Source organism: Procambarus clarkii, chromosome 65 (assembly GCF_040958095.1).
Source record: "Procambarus clarkii isolate CNS0578487 chromosome 65, FALCON_Pclarkii_2.0, whole genome shotgun sequence".
Taxonomy (NCBI): Eukaryota; Metazoa; Arthropoda; class Malacostraca; order Decapoda; family Cambaridae; genus Procambarus; species Procambarus clarkii.
In genome coordinates, this window is record NC_091214.1 from 31699136 (window position 1) to 31721874 (window position 22739).

The 22739-nt window shown below is 46.3% G+C and overlaps 1 protein-coding gene across 1 annotated transcript in view; it reads left to right on the forward strand.

Annotated features, from left to right (window-relative positions):
• Positions 1–484: 484 nt before the first annotated feature.
• The window catches only part of LOC138355073 (involucrin-like), a 144034-nt gene continuing 121779 nt past the window's right edge, over positions 485–22739 (forward strand). Inside the window, exon 1 of the mRNA XM_069309786.1 lies at positions 485–819. Within this exon, the coding sequence (XP_069165887.1) occupies positions 485–819 (335 nt within the window). The remainder of the gene's footprint in view (positions 820–22739) is intronic.

Below are 22739 nucleotides of genomic sequence, written 5' to 3' on the forward strand. Positions count from 1 at the left end.
GTTACATCTCAGAGGCACTATTTTCAACACTGCCATGTCCACCTTCGGCAAGAGGCAGAACAAGTCAGCAGATTGGTTCGAGACCAGTGCAGAGGAACTGTTACCCCTCGTAGAGGAAAAGAGAAGAGCTCTCTCATCCTACAAGAACCACCTGCCCTCAGAAAGGAACCTACAGGCCCTCCGTACTGCCCGCAGTAGAGTTCAACAAACTGCGAGGCGTTGTGCTAACGATTACTGGTTTCGACTCTGTTCCAGCATCCAGACTGCGGCCACTGTCGGCAACATAAGAGGCATGTACGAAGGGATCAAACAAGCAACAGGCCCTACACAAAACCGGACGGCTCCTCTAAAGTCAGCCACTGGAGAGATTATTAAAGACCGTGATCAACAGATGAATCGCTGGGTGGAACATTACTCCGAACTCTACTCCAGAGAGAACTTGGTCAGCGTAGAGGCTTTGGATGCAATTGAATGCCTGCCCATCATGGAAGAACTTGATCTTGAACCAACTGTGAAAGAAGTTGAGAAAGCAGTGGATTCGCTTTCCTCAGGGAATGCCCCAGGAGACGACGGGATTCTGCCTGAAGTTCTCAAGTGCGCTCGAGGAACACTTAAATCTGAGTTTCATGAACTTCTGTGCCAGTGCTGGAGGGAGGGCTCGGTGCCACAAGACATGAGAGATGCAAACATCATCGCTCTCTACAAAACTAAAGGTGACAGAAGCGATGTAAACAACTATCGCGGCATATCCCTCCTCAGCGTCGTTGGCAAACTCTTTGGTAGGGTCGTTTTGGTCAGGCTTCAGATTCTTGCCAAAAGGTGTGTACCCCGAGTCACAGTGTGGTTTCCGAGCAGAGATCGACCACTGACATGGTGTTCTCCCTGAGACAGCTTCAAGAAAAGTGCAGGGAGCAGAGAAAAGCCTTGTACATTGCCTTCATTGACCTTACAAAGGCCTTCGACCTCGTGAGTAGGGACGGACTCTTCAAGATCTTGACCAAAATTGGCTGTCCACCCATCCCACTCAGCATGATACAATCATTCCACAAGGACATGAAGGGGACAGTCGTGTACGACGGCTCAACTTCGGAACCATTCTACATTGACAGTGGTGTTAAACAGGGGTGTGTTCTTGCTCCAACCCTGTTCGGCATCTTCTTCGCGATCCTCGTCAAGCATGCCTTTAGAACAACCACAGAAGGCATCTATCTCCGTACAAGATCTGATGGAAACCTCTATAATCTATCCAGACTCCGAGCAAAGACAAAAGTACAGATGCGAATCCTCAGGGAGTTCCTTTTCGCCGACGACGCAGCGATCACCACACACAGCAGATGGCCTTCAGCAGCTACTCAACCGCTTTGCCGCAGCCTGTTCAGCATTCGGCCTGACAATCAGCCTGAAGAAGACACAGGTGATGGGACAAGATGCCAATGAGCTACCCTGTATAAATATAGCAGACTATGTGCTGGAGGCAGTTCACGAGTTTGTGTACCTGGGCTCCACAATCTCAGACACCCTTTCCCTGGACACTGAGCTCAACAAGCGTATCGGGAAGGCCGCAACAACATTGGCCAGGCTCACAAAGCGCTTTTGGGAAAATGCCAAACTGACAGTACACACCAAGGCACAAGTCTACATGGCATGTGCGGTGAGTACACTTCTCTACGGCTCGGAACACTGGACCCTGCGCTCTCGCCAGGAGAGATGGCTTAATACCTTTCACATGCGGAACCTGAGACGCATCCTTGACATCATGTGGAAAGACCACGTCACCAATAACACTGTACTCGAGAGAACAGGAGTCCCTTCAATGTTCACTCTCCCGAAACAGAGACGCATGCGATGGCTGGGACATGTCACACGCATGGTCGATGGCCGCATACCAAAGGACCTCTTGTATGGAGAACTGGCATCAGGAAGGAGATCCCCCGGAAGACCTCAGGTGCGTTTCAAAGATGCCTGCAAACGCGACCTCAAGCAGATGAACATCGACATCAACACTTGGGAGGCAGCAGCTGTGGACAGATCTGCCTGGAGATGTAAAGTGCAGAAGGGACTCCAGCAATTCGAGGATGAACTGAAGAGGCAGGTGGAAGATAATAGACTTCAGAGGAGGTCTAGACCACTGTCAGACGCACCCGCTCCGGCGTTTATCTGCGCTCGCTGCAGTCGAGACTGTCATTCTCGGGTTGGCCTTCACAGCCACAGCAGGCGCTGCATCCAACTAGACTTCAACAACTAAACACCCAGGGCACAACTCCATAACCCCAAGGGATTGACGGATGCCTACTACTACTAAGTGGACGAGTGGATTAAGGTGTTCTGTACATACCAGTTGCGTTGCTCCAGGCATTATGGGTTTGAGTCACTTCTGGGGTGTGAGTTTTCAGTTGCATATAGTCCTGGGGACCATTCAGGCTTGTTCGCATTTGTGTTCCTCACGTGTGCCCCAAAGAATGAGGTGATTTGATAAAATGCTATGCCCAAGATTACCATCCGAGTGCCGGTGGGGAGGGTGGTTTAAATAGCTTCAGCTATCACCTCTTTTTGTCTGGTCATGATGTTCGAGTGGATTACATACCAGTACAAACCAGTTGCATTGCTCCTGGTAGTACGGGTTCGAGTCACTTCTTGGGTGTTTGTTTTCAGTTGCATATAGTCCTGGGGACCATTCAGGCTTGTTCGCATATATTTATATATATATATATATATATATATATATATATATATATATATATATATATATATATATATATATATATATATATATATATATGTCGTACCTAGTAGCCAGAACGCACTTCTCAGCCTACTATGCAAGGCCCGATTTGCCTAATAAGCCAAGTTTTCATGAATTAATTGTTTTTCGACTACCTAACCTACCTAACCTAACCTAACCTAACCTAACTTTTTCGGCTACCTAACCTAACCTAACCTATAAAGATAGGTTAGGTTAGGTTAGGTAGGGTTGGTTAGGTTCGGTCATATATCTACGTTAATTTTAACTCCAATAAAAAAAAATTAACCTCATACATAATGAAATGGGTAGCTTTATCATTTCAAAAGAAAAAAATTAGAGAAAATATATTAATTCAGGAAAACTTGGTTTATTAGGCAAATCGGGCCTTGCATAGTAGGCTGAGAAGTGCGTTCTGGCTACTAGGTACGACATATATATATATATATATATATATATATATATATATATATATATATATATATATATATATATATATATATATATATATATATACATATATATATATATATATATATATATATATATATATATATATATATATATATATATATATATATATATATATATATATATGTCGTACCTAGTAGCCAGAACGCACTTCTCAGCCTACTATGCAAGGCCCGATTTGCCTAATAAGCCAAGTTTTCGTGAATTAATTGTTTTTCGACAACCTAACCTACCTAACCTAACCTAACCTAACATTTTTGGCTACCTAACCTAACCTAACCTATAAAGATAGGTTAGGTTAGGTTAGGTAGGGTTGGTTGGGTTCGGTCATATATCTACGTTAATTTTAACTCCAATAAAAAAAAATTGACCTCATACATGATGAAATGGGTACCTTCATCATTTCATAAGAAAAAATTAGAGAAAATATATTAATTCAGGAAAACTTGGCTTATTAGGCAAATCGGGCCTTGCATAGTAGGCTGAGAAGTGCGTTCTGGCTACTAGGTACGACATATATATATATATATATGTATATATATATATATGTGTGTGAATTTTATATTTGAGAAAATTCCTATTTTGAAAACACAATGTTAAAATGATGAATGCGTCTTTGGGGTCGACCGCTGGATGGAATGGACTACGTCCGAGGATGGATTGTGTGGGAAGGGTGAGCGCTCCTCTAACCAGCCTCTCCTGAGGACGGATTATAAATGGTGACTATCGTGTTCTTGGCCAATCAGCGAGCAAGGAGGCCCCCAAGTGCTCGTTAGGCCTATTATATAGTTTTTATTCTTTATTTAATAAAAAACAATATAAATCATATATACATAAGTTTTACAAGGCAATACTACATTACATATACAGCAGTATAATTCTCAGTGAAGAAGTGTTTCATTATCACAGAACACGAACTTTAAACCCCTAAATGTTATACTTATTTTTATTTAAATGATTTACAATATTGGAGATTATATTTACATTAATTTACAGGGAAAATTATTACATTTTTATATATTTTATATAATTCTCAGTAAACAAAATTTCCACATCATCACCGAGCATGAGCCTTAAACCCCAAATGTTATACCTGATCCTGCCTCGCAAGATCTTCAATATTTTGTCTACTGAGTAACCCTCCTGCCTGCCTATCCACACACAGTAACCCTCCTGCCTGCCTAGCCACACACAGTAACCCTCCTGCCTCCCTAGCCACACACAGTAACCCTCCTGCCTCCCTAGCCACACACAGTAACCCTCCTGCCTCCCTAGCCACACACAGTAACCCTCCTGCCTCCCTAGCCACAAACAGTAACCCTCCTGCCTGCCTAGCCACACACAGTAACCCTCCGGCCTGCCTAGCCACACACAGTAACCCTCCTGCCTCCCTAGCCACACACAGTAACCCTCCTGCCTCCCTAGCCATACACAGTAACCCTCCTGCCTCCCTAGCCACACACAGTAACCCTCCTGCCTCCCTAGCCACACACAGTAACCCTCCTGCCTCCCTAGCCACACACAGTAACCCTCCTGCCTCCCTAGCCACAAACAGTAACCCTCCTGCCTGTCTATCCACACACAGTAACCCTCCTGCCTGTCTATCCACACACAGTAACCCTCCTGCCTGTCTATCCACACAGAGTAACCCTCCTGCCTGTCTATCCACACACAGTAACCCTCCTGCCTGTCTATCCACACACACAGTAACCCTCTTGCCTGTCTATCCACACACACAGTAACCCTCCTGCCTGTCTATCCACACACACAGTAACCCTCCTGCCTGTCTATCCACACACACAGTAACCCTCCTGCCTGTCTATCCACACACACAGTAACCCTCCTGCCTGTCTATCCACACACACAGTAACCCTCCTGCCTGTCTATCCACACACACAGTAACCCTCCTGCCTGTCTATCCACACACACAGTAACCCTCCTGCCTGTCTATCCACACACACAGTAACCCTCCTGCCTGTCTATCCACACACACAGTAACCCTCCTGCCTGTCTATCCACACACACACAGTAACCCTCCTGCCTGTCTATCCACACACACAGTAACCCTCCTGCCTGTCTATCCACACACACAGTAACCCTCCTGCCTGTCTATCCACACACACAGTAACCCTCCTGCCTGTCTATCCACACACACAGTAACCCTCCTGCCTGTCTATCCACACACACAGTAACCCTCCTGCCTGTCTATCCACACACACAGTAACCCTCCTGCCTCCCTAGCCACACACAGTAACCCTCCTGCCTCCCTAGCCACACACAGTAACCCTCCTGCCTCCCTAGCCACACACAGTAACCCTCCTGCCTCCCTAGCCACACACAGTAACCCTCCTGCCTCCCTAGCCACACACAGTAACCCTCCTGCCTGCCTAGCCACACACAGTAACCCTCCTGCCTCCCTAGCCACACACAGTAACCCTCCTGCCTCCCTAGCCATACACAGTAACCCTCCTGCCTCCCTAGCCACACACAGTAACCCTCCTGCCTCCCTAGCCACACACAGTAACCCTCCTGCCTCCCTAGCCACACACAGTAACCCTCCTGCCTCCCTAGCCACACACAGTAACCCTCCTGCCTCCCTAGCCACAAACAGTAACCCTCCTGCCTGTCTATCCACACACACAGTAACCCTCCTGCCTGTCTATCCACACACACAGTAACCCTCCTGCCTGTCTATCCACACACAGTAACCCTCCTGCCTGTCTATCCACACACACAGTAACCCTCCTGCCTGTCTATCCACACACACACAGTAACCCTCCTGCCTGTCTATCCACACACACAGTAACCCTCCTGCCTGTCTATCCACACACACAGTAACCCTCCTGCCTGTCTATCCACACACACAGTAACCCTCCTGCCTGTCTTTCCACACACACAGTAACCCTCCTGCCTGTCTATCCACACACACAGTAACCCTCCTGCCTGTCTATCCACACACACAGTAACCCTCCTGCCTGTCTATCCACACACAAAAAATATAATCAGAAAGTAACATAATTATTTTATTCTTAATTTTCTTGCATTTTATTCACCAAAAGTTACATTCCGCTCCTTGCTGTATGAACACTGAGAGTTAACTTTATATAAACAAGGTGGTTGGCCACTAAACTGTTGTCGAGGTCGTAACGACCCTCCGGAGGTTAGAGAGGATCTAAACCCGACAACGACCCAACATACTGCCTCTTAAGGAAGCTACTGGATGCTTATTTTATGCCTGATGGCATAGGCTAGCTTAGCGTAAGAGCCCGGGCGTGTCTCTAGTGCAGGCATGGATGACAGGCATAAACATTAGAATATTATAAGGCATATAATATTATATGCCTACAGTAGGCATACTTGCCCACTCGGTGCACGGCCTATCGAGGCCTATCAATTTTCAGGCAAACGAGTCTGATTTATTTTTAAGTCTCGGTAAATTATTAGTCTAAATAACGCAAGTCGGAAATTTATCCCACCAACTCAAAAATATTCTGTTTGTCATATGTGGTTAACTGATGCATCGTTGTCTTGGTGTTAGGTCTTTGTTTGCTCCAAGTCTCTTTCACAGTTTGGTTTACCAATATCTGTATATTTTACACACATTATATACATATATATGTTATATATCTATACATTTGATACATATATATACAGCGTCGGTATCTTTACACAAACTTAAGAATATCAATTCTGCATTGAACTGCATTTTTATTATCCTGTCCAAACTAATAGTTTATTTAAGTGTTTCAGACTAGTGGAAGCCTAATGCTTCAGGTCCTGTGCTGCCGGCCGCTGGGTCCTCTTCACATTTACCCCCGACATAAAGATCATTAATATTAAAGTGAGCGCGTTCGAATCCTCCTCATGGCTCCTACTGATATTGTTCTTTTACCATTAATATACATTGTGTCTACCAGGGGACTGAGAACATGTACCCGAGGCACACCGCTCCTCGCACTCTCTCATTCTGACCCCTCGTAACATGACGGACTAAGCGAGTATTCCATACTCGCTTATTCCATACCACCTTAAGACTGACCCCGCAAGGCTGAGAGTGGTGCTTTACCACCACCTTAAGACTGACCCCGCAAGGCTGAGAGTGGTGCTTCACCACCACCTTAAGACTGACCCCGCAAGGCTGAGAGTGGTGCTTTACCACCACCTTAAGACTGACCCCGCAAGGCTGAGAGTGGTGCTTCACCACCACCTTAAGACTGACCCCGCAAGGCTGAGAGTGGTGCTTCACCACCACCTTAAGACTGACCCCGCAAGGCTGAGAGTGGTGCTTTACCACCACCTTAAGACTGACCCCGCAAGGCTGAGAGTGGTGCTTCACCACCACCTTAAGACTGACCCCGCAAGGCTGAGAGTGGTGCTTTACCACCACCTTAAGACTGACCCCGCAAGGCTGAGAGTGGTGCTTCACCACCACCTTAAGACTGACCCCGCAAGGCTGAGAGTGGTGCTTCACCACCACCTTAAGACTGACCCCGCAAGGCTGAGAGTGGTGCTTCACCACCACCTTAAGACTGACCCCGCAAGGCTGAGAGTGGTGCTTTACCACCACCTTAAGACTGACCCCGCAAGGCTGAGAGTGGTGCTTCACCACCACCTTAAGACTGACCCCGCAAGGCTGAGAGTGGTGCTTCACCACCACCTTAAGACTGACCCCGCAAGGCTGAGAGTGGTGCTTCACCACCACCTTAAGACTGACCCCGCAAGGCTGAGAGTGGTGCTTCACCACCACCTTAAGACTGACCCCGCAAGGCTGAGAGTGGTGCTTCACCACCACCTTAAGACTGACCCCGCAAGGCTGAGAGTGGTGTTTCACCACCACCTTAAGACTGACTCCGCAAGGCTGAGAGTGGTGTTTCACCACCACCTTAAGACTGACCCCGCAAGGCTGAGAGTGGTGCTTCACCACCACCTTAAGACTGACCCCGCAAGGCTGAGAGTGGTGTTTCACCACCACCTTAAGACTGACTCCGCAAGGCTGAGAGTGGTGTTTCACCACCACCTTAAGACTGACCCCGCAAGGCTGAGAGTGGTGTTTCACCACCACCTTAAGACTAACCCCGCAAGGCTGAGAGTGGTGCTTCACCACCACCTTAAGACTAACCCCGCAAGGCTGAGAGTGATGCTTCACCACCACCTTAAGACTGACCCCGCAAGGCTGAGAGTGGTGCTTCACCACCACCTTAAGACTGACCCCGCAAGGCTGAGAGTGGTGCTTCACCACCACCTTAAGACTAACCCCGCAAGGCTGAGAGTGATGCTTCACCACCACCTTAAGACTGACCCCGCAAGGCTGAGAGTGGTGCTTCACCACCACCTTAAGACTGACCCCGCAAGGCTGAGAGTGATGCTTCACCACCACCTTAAGACTAACATGTATGACAATACAATACTTCAGGGTAATAGAGGGAAATAGTGAGCACTTCCCTGTGGTTGTTGTGGTCGAGGACGTCCTTCCTTAATTGTTGGGTAATAATTCCAGCGGTACACTTCCATACACACCATCAGGTGCTCAGCCACTCTGCTTGGCACCATGGGCCAGATTCACGAAAGCACTTACGCAAGCACTTACGAACGTGTACATCTTTCCTCGATCTTTGACGGCTTTGGTTACATTTATTAAACAGTTTACAAGCATGAAAACTTCCCAATCAACTGTTGTTATTGTTATAAACAGCCTCCTGGTGCTTCGGAGCTCATTACCTGTTTATTAATTGGAAACAAAGCCGCCAAAGATTGAGAAAAGATGTACAGGTTCGTAAGTGCTTGCGTAACTGCTTTCGCATGACTCTCTCGCCAAGTGCACAATGGCTTCTCCTCCCCCCACCCCCTCCGGACGCCTCCAGAAACGGTTTGGCTATTATTTCGCGAGAAGTCGGTTTAATTAGTATATAAGATTACTGATCATTCTGTTTGTTACAGAGAGTCGTTTTTTGTTAAATGTAGCCATCTGACTGTATATTTTAACATCAATTGATTAATATATGTTGCGGCCTGTTTGAACCGTTAACTGGGCTATTTCTGCGTAATGGGCCTAAGAGCCTCTTCTTCTATGATCCCACACCAAGTCAATGGCTAGTTCTCAAGAGTTGGTGGTAGCAAGTAATTGTGCAAGGAATATGGGGGGGGGGTAAGCAAGACGCAATAACACCTTCACCAATATATTATCAAAGTATAACTACACATATGTACACAGTGTCTCTTTCGCACAGGACACTTAATATATCTGCAGTGTTCTTCAAGTCCCGATGAGTCCACTATCTTCAAGCATACGTCGTCGACGCTCAGTCGTAATCGCCGGCGAGTTCACCTTCCTCAACATGGGCCAGTCCACACACCGTATCGTTAGGATGTCCCAATACCCCTCACCTGCTCTCCAGAAACACCCTGGGAGAGGGCTTCAGCAACACGCTGACAGGGGTCACCACTAACACCCTGGCAGAAGTAAGTAATTATCAAAAAAGGCACCTAGTCGGGAAGGCTATGTGGCAGACCCTGGCAGAAGTCTACACACTAGCAGCACTTCTGAGCAGATGGCCAATACTGCCGTCTTGTAACTCCTCCTGGCCCAGTCTCGGGTATGTCGGTCGACACAATATCACTGCACAAGTATAACAGTTAACACACTGTCTACTACCGACAGTGACGACTTGTCTTCTCACAGGATCAAGTCAGGAGTTCGGGACTGCCCAAGGTGAACTGCTTCCCACAGTGCAGTAGACTCCACGTCAGCTCTGTGGACATAATAGTTATTAGCCAGACAGAAAGTATACAGGGAGAATATAAGATGCCAACCTTTCGTCGGGGAACTGTGAACTTTAATCAGATACACATTCTGGATGGTGATCATGTCGTTACTTCACTCACTAGAAGTAATCATCATCGACCTCACCTCCTAACTGAGGTACGAAACAGAAGCCTTTCACAGACGCCACACCTCCGTCAACAGATGGCGTTGTCTTCGTCTCACTTAATGTCTTGGAGTTGGAGTGCAGGTCCATTGATGGCATTGTCATTACCACACCTCACTCCATAGAAAGCGTTGATATCATAACAATATTTTTGGAACGAGATGTTATTGATGAACAATTTAATATTCTCGTTTTCTAGACAATTACGACGTGTTCACTCTCTTAATGAATAATTAAAAAAATTTGGTAATTTATATCATATGTTAATATGTATTGTTGAAAATTTCCGACAGGATGTGGGGTACTGTTTGAGTTGAGCTGGTTGCTATACAACATGTGAATGCCTGTTGAATGACAAACAGCTCAGTTTGGGTTGATGCTACTGGTCCTCGCAGTCTTCGGTATGCCTGTTCACTGTCCGTGCAAGGAGCAGCACCAGCACTCCCATATTCTGCATCAACCGATCCGTCTAAGTGGGTGGCTCCTGCTACTGCAATCCTGCTCATTTGCTTTTCTAGGCTGCGCCTTAGGATTGTTGGATCATAGGCAGCCTTTTTCCATCGGAAGACCTTCTATTACTATTTTGAAGGTAGTCTCCTCCCACGGCGGGGAACTTGTGTAGTTTGGGTGTGGATGATCACATCCTCTTTCAAGTATCATGCTTTTTAATTGAAGTCTGTTTAGGACTTATCCCACTCTGTCAGCCCAAGAGTTTCCGTTGTTTTAGCCAAGTCCAACCACCAAGGCCTGTCGTACTGGGACTCGATCAGGGGAGAAAATTATATTTCTGATAATCGTAGCTATTCTTTGAGATATTCTTACTTCAAGAGAGGGCAAACCCGCTTCCAGTCTTAAAGTTTTAAGCCTGGTCCACATAGGGGCTTCAAGAGCAGCTCTCTTACCATTGTTTGGTACTACTTCAAGCTTTTTCCACTGTTGGTGTGATAGGCTTGTGAGTGTAGGTGCTGCACAGTTGATCACTGATCTGATTGCCTGTATATAATATGTATGAAGGACTTGCAGCTTGGCTCCTCCAGAGAGGGAGGTTAGTGACCTGAGGATGGCCGTCCTGGCCCCAGTTCTCTCTCTCAAGTAAGTGACCTCAGCATTACAAATTATCCGAGTGTCCAGGACTATTCCTAGATACTGATAAATGTCCACCCATTGAATTAGTTGACCCTGTACTTTGTGTGGCTTGTTGGGCTTCACTATTTTTATGGGTATAGCTTTTGTCCTGGTGAGGCAGAGTTTTATTTCAATGTGATTGGCCACATTACAGATGCAGCCTGGGCATATAGGTGCAAGGTGCGCTGCATCCCTTCATATTATGATGATGACAAAGAATTAGCAGCCTGCAGTGTTGTGGGAGTTTCAGGCTCATTATTCTACACTCTCACACGTACCGGGGAGATATACATACTCCTGACCCATGAGGGGGGGGGGGTGGAAGGTTGTCTTGAGATGATTTCGGGGCTTTAGTGTCCCCGCGGCCCGGTCCTCGACCAGGCCTCCACCCCCAGAAAACAGCCCGTAACAGTTGACTAACTCCCAGGTACCTATTTTACTGCTAGGTAACAGGGGTATAGGGTGAAAGAAACTCTGCCCATTGTTTCTCGCCGGCGCCCGGGATCGAACCGGGACCACAGGATCACGTGTCCAGCGTGCTGTCCGCTCGGCCGACCGGTTCCCTTGGAAGCCGGGTGATAGTGGAAGCGTCCACTATCACAACAAAAGATGCAGAGTTATGAGGGCAATATATTTTATGTATCCTTAGGAGACTGAAGTGGTTTTTACAGCGTCCGATGTAATATGTCGCTGATACAGTTGGACACTTCAGCTGCAGCTGCACCGCTGCTGTAATATGTCGCTGATACAGTTGGACACTTCACCAGCAGCTGCACCACTGCTGTAATATGTCGTTGATACAGTTGGACACTTCACCAGCAGCTGCACCGCTGCTGTAATATGTCGCTGATACAGTTGGACACTTCAGCAGCAGCTGCACCGCTGCTGTAATATGTCGCTGATACAGTTGGACACTTCAGCAGCAGCTGCACCGCTGCTGTAATATGTCGCTGATACAGTTGGACACTTCAGCAGCAGCTGCACCGCTGCTGTAATATGTCGCTGATACAGTTGGACACTTCAGCAGCAGCTGCACCGCTGCTGTAATATGTCGCTGATACAGTTGGACACTTCACCAGCAGCTGCACCACTGCTGTAATATGTCGCTGATACAGTTGAACACTTCAGCAGCAGCTGCACCACTGCTGTAATATGTCGTTGATACAGTTGGACACTTCAGCAGCAGCTGCACCGCTGCTGTAATATGTCGCTGATACAGTTGAACACTTCAGCAGCAGCTGCACCACTGCTGTAATATGTCGTTGATACAGTTGGACACTTCAGCAGCAGCTGCACCGCTGCTGTAATATGTCGCTGATACAGCTGGACACTTCACCAGCAGCTGCACCACTGCTGTAATATGTCGCTGATACAGTTGGACACTTCAGCAGCAGCTGCACCACTGCTGTTATATGTCGCTGATACAGCTGGACACTTCACCAGCAGCTGCACCACTGCTGTAATATGTCGCTGATACAGCTGGACACTTCACCAGCAGCTGCACCGCTGCTGTTATATGTCGCTGATACAGCTGGACACTTCACCAGCAGCTGCACCACTGCTGTAATATGTCGCTGATACAGCTGGACACTTCACCAGCAGCTGCACCGCTGCTGTTATATGTCGCTGATACAGCTGGACACTTCACCAGCAGCTGCACCACTGCTGTAATATGTCGCTGATACAGCTGGACACTTCACCAGCAGCTGCACCGCTGCTGTTATATGTCGCTGATACAGCTGGACACTTCACCAGCAGCTGCACCGCTGCTGTTATATGTCGCTGATACAGCTGAATGATTCACCACCGTCCTAGGCTGGGAAACGCTCTACGGAAAAAGAAAAGAGGTAGAACGGTCCGTAGGGGAAAGACAGACATACATGTAGTACATATAGCATGTATGTAGTACATACATACATACATACATACATACATACATACATACATACATAGTGACAATATCATTGAAATATCGGTCGCTCGTATAAATTTACAGGAGCACCAGATATATGTATATATGGTAGATAAGGATAAAAGATAGATACGGATGTATATATGTAGATAAGTGGTCAACATACAGTGATGGAGACGAGCGTATATGGTAGATAAGGATAAAAGATAGATACGGATGTATATATGTAGATAAGTGGTCAACATACGGTGATGGAGACGAGCGTAGCGTCCTCCCATCTTGGCTGGGTGTGGAGGTGGGGCGGATGGGAGACGTCTCCAGGGGCGGCCTGCCAGGCCTGGTGTGGCGGGCCGAGGCCGCCCCCATGCATATACATCACCTTGTTAAACAGGCGACATCTCCTCTTGATTACACCCGCAGGAGAGCGTACCAGGGTGCGTGTGCGCGCGCGTTTATTTCTCAGTGTGTAGGGAGTGGGAGGTCAAGCTCCTGGGTCCCGCCTCATATTATACATGGGACGTTTAAAGTTGTCGACTGTCTATTTGTCATATTTGATCTTTAACTGACTCTTTTGGTCCTCTTTCTTCAGTTTATTTCCACTTGTTTACCTCCCTCACTATCCAGTGTTTACCTGCCTCACTGTCCAGTGTTTACCTCCCTCACTGTCCAGTGTTTACCTCCCTCACTGTCCAGTGTTTACCTCCCTCACTGTCCAGTGTTTACCACCCTCACTGTCTAGTGTCTACCTCCTTCACTGTCCAATGTTTACCTCCCTCACTGTCCAGTGTTTACCTGCCTCACTGTCCAGTGTCTACCTCCCTCGCTGTCCAGTGTTTACCTGCCTCACTGTCCAGTGTTTACCTCCTTCACTGTCCAGTGTTTACCTCCCTCACTGTCCAGTGTTTACCTCCCTCACTGTCTAGTGTCTACCTCCTTCACTGTCCAATGTTTACCTCCCTCACTGTCAAGTGTTTACCTCCCTCACTGTCCAGTGTCTACCTCCCTCACTGTCCAATGTTTACCTCCCTCACTGTCAAGTGTTTACCTCCCTCACTGTCCAGTATTTACCTCCCTCACTGTCCAGTGTTTACCTCCCTCACTGTCTAGTGTCTACCTCCTTCACTGTCCAATGTTTACCTCCCTCACTGTCCATTGTTTACCTCCCTCACTGTCCAGTGTTTACCGGGGCCTCGTAGCCTGGTGGATAGCGCGCAGGACTCGTAATTATGTGGCGCGGGTTCGATTCCCGCACGAGGCAGAAACAAATGGGCTAAGTTTCTTTCACCCTGAATGCCCCTGTTACCAAGCAGTAAATAGGTACCTGGGTGTTAGTCAGCTGTCACGGGCTGCTTCCTGGGGGTGGAGGCCTGGTCGAGGACCGGGCCGCGGGGACACTAAAGCCCCGAAATCATCTCAAGATAACCTCAAGATAACCGGGAGATCATTTACATATATCAGAAACAGTATAGGTTCAAGGACTGAATCCTGCGGGACTCCACTGGTGACGTTTCGCCAATCTGAGACCTCGCCCCTCACAGTGACTCGCTGTCTTCTGTTGCTTAGGTACTCCCTTATCCAATGGAGTACCTTCCCTTTCACCCCTGCCTGCATATCCAGCTTTTTTCACTAGCCTCTTGTGTGGTACTGTACATAGAATTCAATTAATGCTGTGAGGCAAGACTTGCTATCCCTGAACCCATGTTGATGTTGTGTTACAAAGTTCTTTCGCTCCAGATGTTCCAGATGATGTGTGCATGAGTGTGTCTGTGTACTCACTTATTTGGGCTTGCAGGATCGAGCTCTAACTCTTGGACCATGCTTTTCTAGTTGTTGGTTGTCTAATGCAATGACTCCTGGCCTATTTCTCTATCATAACTGCTTTTAAAGTTCTGAATGGAGTTTGACTCTATAACCTGCTCCTTTAGGTTATTCCATTTACTCACTACCTAAAACTACTCACTCACGCTGAAAGAAAACTTTCTAATATCTCTATGACACATCTGAGTCTCAAGCTTCCTTCCGAGCCCCCTTGTTCTATTGTTAGTCATTGAAAATATTTCCTAGCTTTCTACCTTGACAATCCCTCTAAGTATTTTATACGTCTGTATCATGTCTCCCCTCTCCCTCCTCTTTTCTAGCGTCGTCAGGTTTAGTTTCTTCAGTCTCTCTTCGTACCTCATCCCTCGTAGCTCTGGGACATACTCTAAGACTGGCCTCTTATAGGCGGTATACAGTGATCTAAAAACCTCCTTTTTCAAGTTTCTGAAGGATGTTCTGACTCTTGCCAGTGTAGAGTATGCGGCTGACGTTCTTCTATTTATATGAGCCTCTGGAGTTAGGTTTGGTGTTTTGTCCACTCTCAGGTCTTTTCCTGTAGACGTTATAGGGAGGTAGATTCCCATCATCGTATAGTGGCCTTTCAGTCTCCTTGGTCCAGTCCCCATTCCCATCATCTTGCACTATTTAGTGATGAACTCTAGCAGCCATTTCTCTGACCAGCTCTGCAACCTGTTCAATTCATTCTGGAGAATCTTACACTCCTCATCTGTCTCAATCCTCCTTATTAGTTTTGCATCATCTGCAAACATTGACATATAAGACTCAACTCTTGCAGCCAAATCGTTTACATAAATGAGGAATAGTATGGGACCCAGCACCGATCCTTGAGGCACCCCGCTTGTTACTCTACGCCAGTTCGACTCCTCGCCCATCACTATCACTCTCTGACACCTGTCCGTTAGGTAATTCCTTACCCATGTAAATACGTTGCCGCCTACTTTTTTCCTTACCCCTTCTTATAAATCTTTGCAGGAGTTGCGGTTGGTTCTTTGGTTTGGAGGTAATATAATTTTCTTAGTTTCTTTCTGCCAATCTTCTTATGTTTATGTTGTCATTCCTGGCCCTGTCGCATCTATTCCGGTTTACCTCTGTTCTTTGCATTCTGCATTTTCTCCACTCCCTCCTGCTTTTTGCTTTTGCTTCCTGGCACTGTCTATTGAACCACGGGATATTATATGTTCTCCTACTCTTATCCCTTAATGGTGGTATGAGAGTATGTGTGAATTTACTATTTATATTTACTATTTACATCTGCATATTCGAACTATTAGCTCTTGGATTCCGCCTTTCTAACCAATTTATTTTTCCTCTATTATGTCTACTACATATTTTTTTCTTACACGCGAGCGTACACACACACACACACACACACACACACACACACACACACACACACACACACACACACACACACACAGACTTCGTGACAACCCATCAACATGGGTTCAGGGAGGGCCAATCTTGCTTTACAGGCTTAATAGAATTCTACGATCAGGTGACAAAGATTAAGGAAGAAAGAGAAGGATGGCGGACTGCATTTTTTTGGACTGTCGGAAAGCCTTTGACACAGTACCGCATAAAAGGCTGACGCATAAGCTGGAGAAACAGGCAGGAGTAACTGGTAGGGCGCTCCAGTGGGTAAAGGAGTACCTAAGCAATAGGAAGCAGAGAGTTACAGTGAATGGTGAGACCCCAGATTGGCGTGAAGTCAACAGTGGAGTCCCACAGGGCTCTGTACTCGGACCTATCCTGTTTCTGATATACGTAAATGATCTCCCAGAGGGTATAGACTCATTCCTCTCAATGTTTGCTGACGACGCCAAAATTATGAGAAGGATTAAGACAGAGGAGGACAGCTTGAGGCTTCAAGAAGACCTGGACAAGCTGCGGGAATGGTCGAACAAATGGTTGTTAGAGTTTAACCCAAGCAAATGTAATGTAATGAAGATAGGGGTAGGAAGCAGGAGACCAGATAAAGGTATCATTTGGGAGAAGAAATACTTCAGGAGTCAGAGAGAGAGAGAGAAAGACCTGGGGGTTGATATCACGCCAGACCTGTCCCCTGAAGCTCATATCAAGAGGATAACATCAGCGGCATATGCCAGGTTGGATAACATAAGAACGGCATTTAGAAACTTGCGTAAGGAATCTTTCAGAACATTATATACCACATATGTCAGACCAATCCTGGAGTATGCGGCTCCAACATGGAGTCCATATCTAGTCAAGCATAAGACTAAACTGGAAAAGGTTCAAAGGTTTGCCACCAGACTAGTACCCGAGATGAGGGGTATGAGCTACAAGGAGAGACTACGGGAATTAAGCCTCACTTCGTTGGAAGACAGAAGAGTTAGGGGGGACATGATTACCACATTCAAGATTCTCAAGGGAATCGACAGGGTAGATAAAGACAGGCTATTTAACACAAGGGTCACACGCACTAGCGGACTCAGGTGGAAACTGAGTGCCCAAATGAGCCACAGAGATATTAGAAAGAACTTTTTTAGTGTCAGAGTGGTTGACAAATGGAATGCATTAGGCCGTGATGTGGTGGAGGCTGACTCCATACACAGTTTCAAGTGTCGATATGAGAGAACCCAGTAGGCTCAGCAACCTGTACACCTGTTGATTGACGGTTGAGAGGCAGGACCAAAGAGCCAGAGCTCAACCCCCGCAAGCACAACTAGGTGAGTACACACACACACACACACACACACACACACACACACACACACACACACACACACACACACACACACACACACACACACAGAGGAAATGCCTCTGTACCTAAAATATTTGTGGAAATACTAAGAAAGAGCACAGAAATAATTGCCACAGTGAGGGAGCAGCAAGGTGCACCAGTCAGCTGCTGGAAAGAAAAAGATCACTGATAGCTGTAGGCATCAAAGAACCGGAAGTCTCCAATAGGCAAGAATGGAATAGAAAGGACATTGAGATAGTAAATGGAATACTAAAGTGGTTAAAGATATAGGGGCTGAACAAAACACTACGAAGGTTTTCAGGTTGGACTGGTACAACAAGGACAGAGACCGCCTGGTAAAGATAGTGTTTGCAAATGAGGCCACGAAGGAAGATATTCTAGAAAGGAAGAGTCATCTGCAGTATGTGGAGGAATACAAAAAAATATTCCTCCAGAGGGACAGAACAAAAGAGGAGAGAGCCAAGGCGACAGAGGCAAGGAAGAAGCGCAGGGAGAGAGGAGCAAACCAGGAAATCCCAGCCCCCAACACAATTGTCCCTGAGACAAGTAGGAACCCACAACCAGCATCCCAGCAACACCAGAGGGGAGGGCAACACCGCCACCCTCCTCTGCATAGAAACCCTACCTACCCCTCACCCTACCTGCCCCCACTCAAATGCTCACCCAATCCTCCCCCACCACCCCATTCTGACCCTTTCACCCCTCCTCCATTCCCACCATGTCCCCCCTCCCCCCTATCCCCCCTCCCCCCTTTCCCCCCTCCCCCCTTTCCCCCCTCCCCCATATCCTCCATGTCCCTCCTACCTCCTTACCCCATACCGTACCTGTCCCTTCTTCCCTTGACCCCCCACCTCCCCCTACCCAAGAACCCTATGAGACCCTGTTAACCACCTCACAGATCTTCGCACCTATTAAACAGCTTCCTCCATCAGCAGAACGCTCACCAAGAAGGGGATAAGGAAATGAACAGAAGAAAGTGAGCTTCAAGGCAATGTACACTAACATTGATGGGATTACAAATAAAACAAGTGAACTTTGAGAATAGGTACTAGAAGAAACCCAGACATAATAGCACTCACAGAAACAAAGCTAACAAAAACCATAACAAGTGCAGTGTTTCCACATGACTACTATGTAGAAGGGAAGGAGAGAGAAGGAAGAGGAGGAGGTGGTGTAGCTCTGCTGATAAGAACAGGCTGAAGTTGTGAAAAGATGGTTATTCAGGGCTGTGACAATTTCAGTGACTACATAACAGGTACCATAGCATTTGGAGGACAAAAAATTATAGAAGTAGTCATATATAACCCCCCCACCAAATGACAGAAGACCTAGACAGGCATATGATAGAAACAACATGGCCACCATCAATATAATAGAGAAAGCATCTTCTGTAGCTAGCTGGAACGGATCCAGACTACTAATCATGGAAGACTTCAACCACGGGAAGATATACTGGGAGAACAGTGACCCACATGGAAGACCGGACACATGGAGAGCTAAGCTGCTGAACGTGGCAACAAGAAACTTTCTAAGGCAACACATCAAGGGACTGACAAGAATGAGAAGAGAGGATGAACTAACTATGCTTGATCTGACATTTACCCTAAATGAGTCGGATATAAGGGAATTTCAGTTGGAAGCCCCCTTGAGAATGAGTAATCACAGTGTATTGATCTTGGAGTACCTGGTAGAGAGGAATTATCTCCCCCCAAAAAGAACTGGGAAACAAAGGTCTGGTGTACTGAAAGGGAAATTATGAGAAGATGAGAAAATTCCTAAGGGATATACCATGAGACAGAGAACTCAGAACTAAGCCCGTACAAGACATGATGTTCTGTCACCCAAAAGTGTCAGGAGACAGTAAACAGGTATATCCCGGCCCGGCAGGAAAAAACCGAGAAGCAAAAAAAGATTCCGTGGTTTAATAGGGCATGTATGAAAGCAAAGGAACTGAACAAAAGGGCGTGGAGGAACTTCTGAAATAACAGAACACCAGAAAGCAGAAAGAGATACCAGAGAACCAGGAACGAGTATGTTAGTGTGAGAAGAGAAACTGAGAAAAAGTATGAAAATGATATAGCTAATAAAGCCAAGACCGAACCAAAGCTACTCTACAGTCGCATCAGGAGGTAGACAACAGTGAACGAACAGGTGATGAAACTTAGGGTGGGCGAGGACAGGTACACAGAGAATGACAAAGAGGTGTGTGAAGAACGCAACAAAAGGTTCCAGGAGGTCTCCACAATAGAAGAAGGTGAGGTCACTGTGTTAAGAGAGGTGGCAGTAAATAAGGCGGCCTTGGAAGGGTTCGAAATTACAAGAGATGAGGTCAAGAGGCATCTGTTGGATCTGGACATGAGAAAGGCTATTGGCCCTGAAGGAATCTCACTGTGGGTATTGAAAGAGTGTGCAGGAGCACTTTGTTTGCCACTCTCCATAGTGTATAGTAGGTCACTGGAAACGGGAGACCTATCAGAAATATGGAAGACTGCTAATGTAGTCTCAACATACAAAAAGGGTGACAGACAAGAGGCACTGAACTACAGGCCAGTGTCCCTAACTTGTATACCATGCAAGGTGATGGAGAAGATTGTGAGACAAAAACAAGTAACACATCAAGAGAGAAGGGACTTGGTGACAACCCATCAACATGGGTTGAGGGAGGTGTTACGGTACCTTCTCCCACATGCCTGCTTTAACAGTCATATCAGCTTACCCTGCAGGTTCCCTGTGATGCAGGGAGCCTGCACATATAAGTTTGTAGGAAAGGGGGGGGGGGGGAATTCCTGCCCTAGGTACAACAAAATGGCGCCCCCTGCCTGCAAATCCATCATTTTGTGTGCATCGCCAGCCGGCTGGTGAGTGGCTGGCCCAGGTCCAACCCGTTCTCGCAAATTTAATAAGTCAATATTGACTTACTTAATATGTGCATAGGTGACATACTTAACATAATAGTTTCCCTTGAAAAGCTTCGTAGAAAACACCGACCTTACCTAACCTACTTAGTATGTTAAGATAAGCATCTTATTGCTTCGTAATTACAATTATTACCTAACCTATAATAGGTATAGGTTAAGTAATAATTGTAATTACGAAGCAATAAGATGCTTATCTTAAGATACTAACAAGGTTAGGTAAGGTCTGTGTTTTCTACGAATCTTTTTAAGGGTATCTATTATGTTTAGTATATCACCTATGCACGTAGTTAATGAGTCTATATTGACTTTACGAATTTGCGAGAACGGGTTGCCCAGGTCACATGACGTAATTGACCAATCAGAGCCCGTTCCTGGGTCTGTGACGTCACCGGGAGGCCTGGCTCATAGCCAGAGATACACGGCGCTTCGTTGAGGGTGGACGTGGTCTGATGAAACATCAGTAATACTCTTTAAGCATTAAAAGGCACTCTGTGTTTTCTATTTACTTAAGAAGGGTGCCCTCTAAGACACCTTCGTGCTTTAAAGAAGCTCTCTAAGACATCAATAATACGTTTCAAGATAATTTTAAATGACAGTTTAATTAACAGATAATTTTAATTAATTTAGTTTCTAAATTACGGTCCAAAGGATATTCTCCGATTCATCAATAAAATTCCTTACTGCAACAAACATTGTTCTTCATTCAATAAATAAATAGCCACTAGCATCGTTTTTTAAACACATGTAAACTGTATAGTTTGTGTTAAACTTACCAAAACATAGTATTCCAGAACAACAACAACAACAACAGACCAGCTCCTGCCCGTCTCGTTATAAGGGTAAACATAAGTCAAAAGCTGACTTTCAATACACTCGTGTAAATAAACAAACACTCGCCAGGTATAGTTAGCAACCCATAACAGACCTTATCTCACTCCCTCCCTCCCTCCATGCCCCCTCTGCACCCGTCCGCTCTCTTATCTCCCCCCCTCACCCCCATCTCCCTCTCCCCCCCCCCTCACCCTCCAGCTCCACTTACCTCCTCTCCCCTTATATCTTGCCCTCACCACTAACCCCACGCAACTACCGCCCTCTTAATTAATCATCTCACCCAAACCCCACCCACTCACTTGGGTCCCCATACCCTTATCTTCCCCTTTCCTCACCTCCTACTCTCCCTGCATCCCCTTGCACCCCTTCCCCAACTCCATCCATTCCTCCCCCGTTCCCCGAGCGCTACTAGTCATCACCACATCCTCCACAGCTTCACTGGAGAAAACCATAGCCTGGCCAAAGCCTCAATATGTGTCTAGGGTTAAGTAATAAGGCTAGCAAAAAAGACACCAGTTTACTGGGGTATATAAAACAGGTCACTGTAAAACAATATGAATATATAGTTCTCAACAACTGATACTCTTAAACAGAACAAAGAGATTAATCACTGCTCCCGAAATCATCAACAGGCATTAAACTGCGCACCCTCGGGACTGGCTGACACCAGACTATTCTGGTGCAGTGGTACACTAATCCACGTAACAGAGTGTTGGTTATTCTGGTGCAGTGGTACACTAACCCACGTAACACAGTGTTGGTTATTCTGGTGCAGTGGTACACTAACCCACGTAACAGAGTGTTGGTGTCACACATTAATATTTAGTGGGTGAGTAATCAGTAATATATAAAAGCACAATACCAATGACTTAAGGTCCTCCGTCACCCACCACAATATGTATACATAACATCACCTCCCACCCGGCGTAAATGATGTACATCGGTAGTCTGATTCAATACAACTACTTGCATACTTATATATACATTAGTAATCAATATACACCACAAAATAATTCCTGGACGTCACACGTCCGCCCAGCTGAGAAATCAAGAGGGTAGTGACTGGCCAACCCGTTCTCGCACTTGCTTATAGTCAATATTGGCTTATTTAATAAGTGCATATGTGACATACTAATTGAAAATGAATATTATAGTTTACCTGGAAAAGCTTCATAGAAAACACCGACCTCACCTAACCTTCTTAGTATGTTAAGATAAGCATCTTATGGCTTCTTAATTACAATTATTACTT